General features: G+C 43.2%; 1 protein-coding gene across 1 annotated transcript in view; it reads right to left on the reverse strand.

Annotated features, from left to right (window-relative positions):
• Positions 1-9,699, reverse strand: part of wdr18 (WD repeat domain 18) — a 17,571-nt gene extending 7,872 nt beyond the window's left edge. The window contains exons 1-3 of the mRNA XM_010797293.1: positions 9,676-9,699; positions 8,769-8,833; positions 8,006-8,130 (exon numbers count right to left, since the gene is read on the reverse strand). Of these exons, the coding sequence (XP_010795595.1) occupies positions 8,006-8,126 (121 nt within the window). The 5' untranslated portion in view covers positions 8,127-8,130; positions 8,769-8,833; positions 9,676-9,699. The remainder of the gene's footprint in view (positions 1-8,005; positions 8,131-8,768; positions 8,834-9,675) is intronic.
• Positions 9,700-10,763: the final 1,064 nt, after the last annotated feature.

The raw sequence follows: 10,763 nt of genomic DNA on the forward strand, positions 1-10,763 counted from the left end.
GGAGAACGTTGTTGTTAACTTCTTGTGCTAGCGAGCTACGCTAACGGATATAAGGAGTTTTTTCAACAACAAAGTGGAGGAGAGTCCTCTCCTGTCAGACTGAGAGCCTCAGTGAGCTAAAGGACTCTCTCAGTGTTATCTCAGTGGTTTTCAAACGTTTTGGTCACCATTAATGTAAACAATTATTTCCGAGGCACACGTTTATATGATCATTATAGTTATAAAAATTAAGAGAATACATTTAAAACAGGTATGAAATACTATATGACAATAAAAAAAAAAAAAAGTTTAAAAAGGTGATTTGTAAAATATCCATAAAGAAAAAGTACATCTGTTTACAGTTCTGTTTCAAATGGGTGTTGAGAGATGTATCCATAGATCTCTTCATGTTGCTCTCAAAGTGCACCAGATTGATGCTTTTAACTTCAACCTTTAAAAATCATCTTCCCGGGGGAGCACCTGATTAGGTCCACACACCACCTATAAAAATAGCACTTTACCCTTGCTTATACCTATATGCCGTGAGCTGATTATCGAGCCTTCATTGTAACAGTTGCGGGTGCACTGTGTATTTGCGTGAGGAGTGTTGCAGTAGAAAATTCCACTGTAGCGACCGGTACATAGATTGAGCACCCTCAATGAAACGTCAAGCTACCCCACAGCACCCCCAAAATAAATCTCTGGCTCTGCTACTGAGCCTGACTATTTGTGTTGGGGGGGGCCCGACTTTTTTTTTTCTCCAAAGGGGGGGCCTGACAAAAAAAGTTTGAGAACCACTAACCTAAATACACACACACCTTAATCAACCAACAAGACACAGGTGAGGGGGGGAGGAGAAAACACAGGGCACCAGGTGCACACAATCAGCAACAGACATGGGGAAAGGGGAACACTTTTCAGAATAAAACCAGGAAGCAAAGACAGACAAACTAGTTACATATATTACATATATTCCCCTGCTTCCTGTGCAATGTTTTTAGTGCTATATTACCCGTAACGGAGGCCGAGATCTATGGGCCCAGAGATCACCTCCATTACAAAATCTATAGATGAATTCAGACAAAAACGAACACCATTTATGTGGTTTTTGGAAGTTTTCTTTCCATCAGAGTGAAAGAAAACATGGAAGCAAAATAGACCAAAGTGTACAAGTAAAAGAAAAAACGATATTTTTTCCTTTACTGTCCTGCTTTAAACAGTAACTTCATAATTTTTATTGTTGTCTGCTCTTGTGCGTAGTATTAGTAGAATTCTGTTGAGTATTAAACAATTGCGTGAGTGTGAGGGTATTAAAATACATTTGTCAGTAAGTCTTTTATAAATCATTTTGGGAAGTGCCCTTTTTCTCACTTGAGCTCCTGCCCCCCAAAATGTCTGTGCACGTCCCTGTTCAGGTGTATATCAGTATGTATTGTCTTTACTTTAAAGAGTCTTCCCGAGTACGGACTGTTGGGACTTTAAGGCTGCAGCTACACGGAGACGAAAACGAACCGAATTCGATATCAAAAAAGTCTTCCGTCCACACGGAATCGGCTCAAGAAACGTGTCCGTCCACAAGAGACCGCTCGAACCGCTGGATACGCTGTAGTACATATGCCGGGCCTGTGGCGCTGTACATCCGCCACAAAATACACCAAAAGCAGCGAATAACACCCCCCGAGCATGGTTGCCATGGTTGCCCTTCTGTTTATTCTCCGTGGTGGATTTAGCAACATGTAGTTCTCCATGTCCACTTGTTGCTGGTTGTTGGTTGTGGTCGAGGAGCTGTAGATTTTGCACTATCTGTATCATGGTCAGTAGCGTCTGGAGCACGAAAGCAACTCTGTTATCCGACATTGTTGTTGTTGTTGTTGTTGTTGTTGGCGAAACACATCAGCAATGGGGAGGTGAGCAGCAGAGGTGGGGAGAGGCGGCGCTATGGCGCGATCGTTATCAGGAAATGATACATTCTAAAATGTATTGTGGAAAAGATGAAATTCAGTTTTGGGTATTTCAATAACCTCTAACACAAAAACAAATAAATTCATGGGTCAACACGCTGAGTTTATTTTTGGGTGTGCTGTAAGTCTGTGCGAGTCTGAGATTCTGTGAGTCTAAACTAAAGATTCTGTGTGAGTCTAAGATTCTGTGTGAGTCTAAACTAAAGATTCTGTGAGTCTAAACTAAAGATTCTGTGTGAGTCTAAACTAAAGATTCTGTGTGAGTCTAAGATTCTGTGTGAGTCTAAACTAAAGATTCTGTGTGAGTCTAAACTAAAGATTCTGTGTGAGTCTAAACTAAAGATTCTGTATGAGTCTAAACTAAAGATTCTGTGTGAGTCTAAACTAAAGATTCTGTATGAGTCTAAACTAAAGATTCTGTGTGAGTCTAAACTAAAGATTCTGTGTGAGTCTAAACTAAAGATTCTTTGTGAGTCGAACCTAAAGATTCTGTGTGTGTCGAGATTCCCAGTCGATCGCGAGATGTGTCTAAAGATAGAACAACAATATTCTGTTTTATCGTTAATGTCCTAATCTTCCTGTGCCAGAATAATGCACTTGAACGCATCAAAGCTTTGTGATTGGCGTGACCCCATGTGTCGGGGCGTGGCTGGTGGGCAGTGGGCAGTGGGCATTAGTTAGCTGACGTTGTCCGTGTCAACAGGAGTGACAGTCCGCACACACACAAGACCGCAATTATGGCAGAAGCAAAAAAGCCCAAAATATATAATTTTCACTCCGAGTGGGAGGATGATTATTTTTGTTTATTCCAATTCAAAGTCCATCTGTGTCATCTGCGATGCGAGCGTGGCTTTATCGAAGAAGGGTAATTTAGAGCGGCATTTCAAAACGGTGCACAAACGCTACGAGACGGAATTCCCTCCTAATTCTGCCCTACGCACGCAACGGACAGAAGAGCACCCTTTCACGATAGTTAGTGTTTTAAACGGTTGCGTAAAAAGCAAAGATAGTGGAAATGAAGACAGACTCAGGACTGAAGAGGAAGAGATGAGCAGTGTTTCTGTGAGTAGACCTGAAGAGACATTAGCATGAAAAGTAAATGAAGTATTATATCAAACATTACAAATGTTCTTCCCATACATCTGAACTGCATTGTAACTTAGTTATGAGGGAACGTATTTTTCAGATCTCAATGATATATCAAAAATACATTTCTTATCAGTTCACAAAATACCTTTTTTAATTAAAGTCCGGAACATGTATTAACGTACATATTTTAAGCCAAACAATTTAATCTCAAAGAAGTTTTGTTGAAGTTTTGTTAAATGGTTACTCAGCGCAGTACAGTTGTGTGGGGGCAGGGCTGTAAATGTACATTGAAATGACTGTTTGTGAGTGCTGTGATACACTAACACATATTTATGGGTTTCTGTTTGGGCCTGGGGCTGTGGGGAACATTCTGGGCTGATCAGGTCCTGTTGAGGCTCCAACAAGGTTCCTAAATATCTGAGAGGAGGAGCACTACCGGTGATGTAACGCTTGTGGTAATGAATGACATGTTGTTGTGTTTGTGTGAAGGTGGGGGCTCTGCTATGGATCAGTGTGAGGACAGAGAGGAGGAAGCCTCCCCCTCTAAAAGCTCTGGGGAACATGACAGCCTGACCAAAGCTCAGAGGTGAGATCTCCAACTGTCCAGGACTCTTCTCCATGTCGCAGCTCAGCACTCATTATTCACTCAAAGCTCTGTGTTTTGTGTTCCAGCCCAGAGCAAACACCGCATTCTGCTGGACCTGAACCTGGACCTATGACCAGTAACCAGCTTACTGCAAGAGACCAGAACCAGGTGTGTGAGTCTCTCTCTACCATCAGCCCTAACTGTATCCCACTGTCACAATATCCCATCTGTCCAGTTCAGGTCCAGGTTATTTCTTTGTACCAGTGGGTAGACTTGGTTTGCAGAAAGCTGTTTTTAAACCTCATGGTTCTACACCTTTAGGAAGATGAACCTCTGGCCCGAAGGAAGAAGCTGAAGTTCAGGTTGCAGGGGGTGGGAGTCTTCATTACAAATGGAGTTAGAAAGCCTCTGTCTGATGAGCAGGGGCTCCAGGTTTAGCTGTGACTCACCAATCAGTCTGCTAGACCACTTTATGATCTGACTGAGACAGTTTCTGCTCTTTAAAGACAGGTTACCAAACCAAGACATTAAAGGAAAAGACAGAATTGACTGTCTTCAAGTTTAGGATTGACTTCCTGAATATCTTTCGTGAAGTCGTGAAGTCAAAGGTATTAAAACAAGTTTAGAACCGATTAGGGCATTTACTAACTCGACATCTGAATTGAAGCCATCGAAAGTCACATGGCAGCTGTTCTTTGGATCCCGAAGTCCTGTTATGGTTTTCAAAAGTAGAAAATACAATAAAACAACATAATGTTCTGTAAGATAAAGATGTTCTATCTTGGTATCTTTGCTCTGCAGGGAGAACAGATGGAGACACCTAGAAAAGTCCTATTAAGAATTGTACAAAGTTTGGGGGAAAAGGAGTTTAAAGAATTCAAGTGGTGCCTGCAGGAGGAGGTCCTAGGATTCCCAGGACTCCCAAAGAGCCAACTAGAGAAAGCAGACCGGACGGACACAGTGGATCTGATGTTTCTGTACTACTGCGTGAACACCATTAAAGTGACCAGAGAAGTTTTGATGGAGATAAATCTGAATTATCTAGAAGAGAAATTATCAAAAATCCCATCAGACCCTAAAGGTAGGTATTTAAAAAAGGGAGTGTGCCAAAAGATAACTTTTTATGTTTTTAGCACCAGCTGGGCGTAAGCTGGTCGTAACTCTACGTCCGACGTAGAACCGAAGGTTAAGACCAAACTAAATGTATGACTAGTGCACCACTTAGACNGTTCAGGAGTGCACCAGCTGGGCGTAACTCTACGTCCGACGTAGAACGGAAGGTTAAGACCAAACTAAAGTTATGAACTAAAGTTATGACTAGTGCACCACTTAGACTTAAGCCCTGTATGCGTTGCGGTGTAACTTTTACGCCTAGTATGTAGCAGGCGTAAATCGGAAAGACAGAATAGTATCCATAGTAACGTAAAACAGGCAAGAAGGAAAATAACGATGGTAGTGTGTCAGGTTTAACAACGAAAGGGCATTAAGATGAGAGAGTTGTCCGTGATCGAACAAACCCACTGGACATCTATTCAGTGAGCTGATAGAGGTTTCGTTTCGGCAGACAAGCCCTTTTTGAATTAATGGAGGAGATCTCCCCTCAACTCCAGCACGGATCAGAAAGGAACGCTGCGCTCTCCCCTACCTTGCAGGTGCTCATTACACTCAGATTTTACGCTTCAGTTCGAGTGTTAAATTATTATTAGATGTGTTTTGCGTGTGTAGACGTGGACGCGCATCTTAAGACGAGGCGCAGCTGCGACCGTGACTAGGCAGGCTTGGTGCACTCTGTGTAAATTCAAATCACTAAGTCGGACGTAGCTAAGCATGACGTTAGAGTTAAGACATACTTCTTCACGCCCAGCTGGTGCACTCCACTCAGGTGTTTCCTCTGCAGTGAGTTGGCAGCTCCTCTCTCTCAGTGTGATTAATGTCTCAGTGTTGGACCACATTGAGACCATTAGTGTAATTCCTGCAGCTGCAGCCAAGAGGAGATCAATATTTATAATTGAGTGTTAGATAATCAGCCGGTCTTTATTACCACAACAAGGAGGAAATACTCAGATCTTTTAAGTACGAACCTCTGCCTTCCAACACAGAGTGTGGTTTTATGCAGAATGGAAGTTTTTGAAAGTGATTTACAACATGTGGAGGAGGGAAAACCTTTTAAAAACCAACCTGGACTGTAAAACATTCACACTTTCCTCAGATTAAAACGCGAGGAGAGATCCCAGGAGATCATTAAATTGTTTCCAAGTGTCCCACTTACAGTCCAAAATGATTAAGATCTATGTGTATGTGATTTTCCTCCTCAAAAGAGAAGCTGCTTCTAATATCATTTCAGAGAGCAGAGAAGACCTGCTCTGTATGAAAATTGCCCTGAGATAACCTCAAGCTTGTTTCTTGTTTTCTTTGTCGTCACCATCTTGGTTTCTCACAGACTTCTATTCAATCTGAGGTAATCAAGAGAGAGAGAAGTATCTTATTTTCTCATAGACTTCTATATAATCTCATTTCTTTTGAACCCAGGAGCAGTCGCCTCCTCTGGGAGTCTCGGCTGACGTCAGATCTCTTTCACAGTGACGAGGTCTCACTCAGATGATTCTTACAGTCTACAGCCTGAAGGAGAGGGAAACATGGAGCCCTGCATCTTCTCCACACATCTCACATTTATCTTTCTTTTCTCAGTTTCCTGCTCATGAACTGAAGCTGAACTCACACACACAGCCCAGAGTGAAGTTACACACTGACGGACAAACTCTGATTTGTATGCATGTCCCAATATGTATGCATGTATTCAATATTCTCAGCGACAGTCAAGAGACGCAGAGATTTATGAGCAATAATACAGAGAAACAAATCAACTGCACAGTGGAGGAAATGCATACTTTTCCATCCACTTGTGGACACACACACACACACACACACACACACACACACACACACACACACACACACACACACACACACACACACACACACACACACTCCAATGTGAGTGTGTGTGCTTGTATATCAAATACTCACATTTGAAAGCAAGAAGTCTGGGACCAAATTAAAGTCACATGATCCCTTCAGAGTATTTGTAATATACTATATAACAAAATATTTAATCGTATTTTAATGAGATTGCTAATTGTTTCTTTGATGTACTCTTCGTTTCAGCTGATTAACAGATTATTTAACTGTTATTTGATCACATGACCTTCATCTTCGTCCGATGAAGATCATGTGATGTGTTCAAAGCAGATATTTCACCACATTCGTGTTGCTCCGAATTTTGAAGTGGATTCTTCTGCTGTGATTTTAGAATCAATAATGCCAGGACAGTGGTGGTTTCTCTGGTGTTTCCCAGCATGCAGCTGAACCCGCTGAGACGAATCGGTTTGAGGAGCTGCGTCACGGAGGATGAAGCTTTCCTTTCGTCCGAAAAAACGTGACGGGGGCGAGTCCAGCCAGAGGAGGGATTATCGTCTCCTGACGTTTGAAGTGAGGATTTGGTTAATTACAAAGTGCCAGTCATGATCACGGCGAGCATTCCTTTTTCATGTTCCCGTCAGTCGCAGCAGAATCACTTATTATGAATGAGACGGAGAGCAAAAGCTCCAGAGACGGCGCTTCATTAATAACCCGTCAGCAGACACGCAGGTTAAATGATCTCCCAAATCTCATCAAACCTGACCTGATTCAGTCTGATCCTCACCGATCAACACGTCTGTACTGGCCTCTTAAAACGCCTAATAATGCAGATTAATATTTTTACGCATTTATAAAAAATAAAACAAAGCTTCAAAACAACAAGTCTGACCACTTCTATCAATAATCAATAATAGATATGACAGACCAGATCAATAACACCTCAATACAGTCACAATAATATAGCTTTTATTGTGAAACAGCTGGAAGGCTTTTATTGTGAAGGAGCTGAAGGGCTTTTATTGTGAAGGAGCTGAAGGGCTTTTATTGTGAAGGAGCTGAAGGGCTTTTATTGTGGAGCAGCTGGAAGGCTTTTATTATGAAGGAGCTACAAGGCTCTTATTGTGAAGGAGTTTGCGGTCTTTTATTTTGAAGAAGCTGGAAGGCTTTTATTGTGAAGGAGCTACAAGGCTTTTATTGTGAAGGAGCTTGCGGTCTTTTATTTTGAAGAAGCTGGAAGGCTTTTATTGTGAAACAACTGGAAGGCTTTTATTGTGCAACGACTGGAAAGCTTTTATTATGAAGAAGCTGGAAGGCTTTTATTGTGCAACGACTGGAAGGCTTTTATTGTGAAGGAGCTGAAGGGCTTTTATTGTGAAACAGCTGAAGGTTAGTCCCTTGTCTAAAAAAAGGGTCACCTGATTGGCTGGTTGTTTTCAGTCACAGATGACATCACGGCGGGGGCGGGGCTTACCTTTGTGTGCGAGGGAGCGGATGCTCTGCTTGCTCTGGATGTCCCAGAGTCGAACCGTCTCGTCATGTGACCCCGAGAGCAGCAGCGTGCCGTCCATCGACACCGAGAGGCACGTCACCATGTTCCTGAAACCACAAATCACACGTGAACTGAGAGAAATCACACGTGAACTGAGAGAAATCAAACATTGTACACACCTGAGAGTTAAAATAAAAAGGTCTTCATTTTAATTACACACACCTTTAAACAGTGTGTGTGTTACGGCTCTTTATTTAAATGGCTAAACTGTACACACCTGAGAGTATGTGTTAGATATATTTGATTTCTTTAAATGCTTATGCTAACACCTGAGAGCTTAAGTACCAAGTCTTAAGTTAAATGACTCACCTGTACACACTGACCGATTAAGTAACACCTCTTAAACATAAATGACTCCCATGTAAACACCTGAGTTAAAGTAACATTTCTTTAATGAAGTGACCCACCTGTACACACCTGAGTGTATGAGTTACAGGTCTTTATTTAATTTATTCACCTGTAAAAGGCTTAAGAGACAAAGTTACAGCCCTATATTTGAAAGACTCACCTGCACACACCTGAGAGTGAGTGTTACAGCTCTGCATTGAAATGATTCACTTGAGTATTGACAGTTCTTTATTTAACTGACGTACCTGTACACACCTGAGTTACAGCTCTGCATCTAAATTAATCCCCTGTACACACCTGAGATTTAAAGTGTCAGCTCTTTCTTTAAATAACTCACCTGTGTCCTTTGAAGGTCGTGTCTCCGTCGCTGTCCGACTGAAACGATTTTTCCCGGCTGAGACTCTGCAGATCAAACATAAACATTAAAACAAGGATATATGAACACACACTGACACACACACAGATATATGAACACACACACACACACACAGATATATGAACACACACACACACAGATATATGAACACACACTGACACACAGATATATGAACACACACACACAGATATATGAACACACACTAACACACACACAGATATATGAACACACACACACACAGATATATGAACACACACTAACACACACATTTCCTATGTTTTGGAGTGTGAGCAGCGCCTCGGTTTGGGGGGGGGGGATTAACTGTGTGAAGCTTTAAAATGTAAATCTGCTGTGAAGAGAAACAACAGCAGAGTCAGAAGAAAAGGCTCGATGGGGATGAATGAATAAAGACTGCAGCATTTATCCTCGGCTGCTCTTATATTCACACACACACACACACACACACACACACACACACACACACACACACACACACACACACACACACACACACACACTTTATGCTAAGGATCTGAGAGCATGTGGAGAGTAATCTTCTGACAGGTGTGATATTAGAAATGGACTCCGTGTGTTGGACAGGCTCCCTTTCCTCCGTGAGGCTTCAGGAGAACACATTTCAGAAGGAGAAAGAGGAAGTGATGTTCGTCTTGAATAGGATTTTCTGCTGCATTGTCCTCCCCTCGAAGCGGGAGAAACACCCCCTGGTTCTGTTTGTTTGTGCCCTGCATGTGTGTAATTATACTGGGGGAACAATGTCCAAATACGGATCACTGTAGGGATCAAACTGATGACGAGTGTGCCGACTGCAATGTAAACGCTATGTGACTCAGAATAAAGAATAATTTACATTTCTTTATCAAAGACATGTGGAGGTGGATGCAGCTGAAGGATGGAGGATGAAGGATGGAGGATGAAGGATGAAGGATGGAGGAAGGAGGAGGTGGATGCAGCTGAAGGATGGAGGATGAAGGATGAAGGATGGAGGAAGGAGGAGGTGGATGCAGCTGTAGGATGAAGGATGGAGGATGAAGGATGAAGGATGAAGGATGAAGGATGGAGGAAGGAGGAGGTGGATGCAGCTGAAGGATGAAGGATGAAGGATGGAGGAAGGAGGAGGTGGATGCAGCTGAAGGATGAAGGATGAAGGATGGAGGAAGGAGGAGGTGGATGCAGCTGAAGGATGAAGGATGAAGGATGGAGGATGAAGGATGGAGGATGGAGGAAGGAGGAGGTGGATACAGCTGAAGGATGAAGGATGAAGGATGAAGGAAGGAGGAGGTGGATGCAGCTGAAGGATGGAGGATGGAGGATGAAGGAAGGAGGAGGTGGATGCAGCTGAAGGATGGAGGATGGAGGATGAAGGAAGGAGGAGGTGGATGCAGCTGAAGGATGAAGGATGAAGGATGGTGGAAGGAGGAGGTTGATGCAGCTGAAGGATGGAGGATGAAGGATGGAGGAACGAGGAGGTGGATGCAGCTGTAGGATGGAGGATGAAGGATGAAGGATGGAGGAAGGAGGAGGTGGATGCAGCTGAAGGATGAAGGATGGAGGATGGAGGATGGAGGAGGTGGATGCAGCTGAAGGATGAAGGATGGAGGATGAAGGATGGAGGAAGGAGGAGGTGGATGCAGCTGAAGGATGAAGGATGAAGGATGGAGGATGAAGGATGGAGGAAGGAGGAGGTGGATGCAGCTGAAGGATGAAGGATGAAGGATGGAGGAAGGAGGAGGAAGGATGAAGGATGGAGGATGAAGGATGGAGGAAGGAGGAGGTGGATGCAGCTGAAGGATGGAGGATGAAGGATGGAGGAAGGAGGAGGTGGATGCAGCTGAAGGATGAAGGATGGAGGATGAAGGATGGAGGAAGGAGGAGGTGGATGCAGCTGAAGGATGAAGGATGGAGGATGGAGGAAGGAGGAGGTGGATGCAGCTGAAG

This window comes from Notothenia coriiceps, unplaced genomic scaffold, assembly GCF_000735185.1.
Source record: "Notothenia coriiceps isolate Sejong01 unplaced genomic scaffold, NC01 NC01_scaffold00037692, whole genome shotgun sequence".
Classification (NCBI taxonomy): Eukaryota; Metazoa; Chordata; class Actinopteri; order Perciformes; family Nototheniidae; genus Notothenia; species Notothenia coriiceps.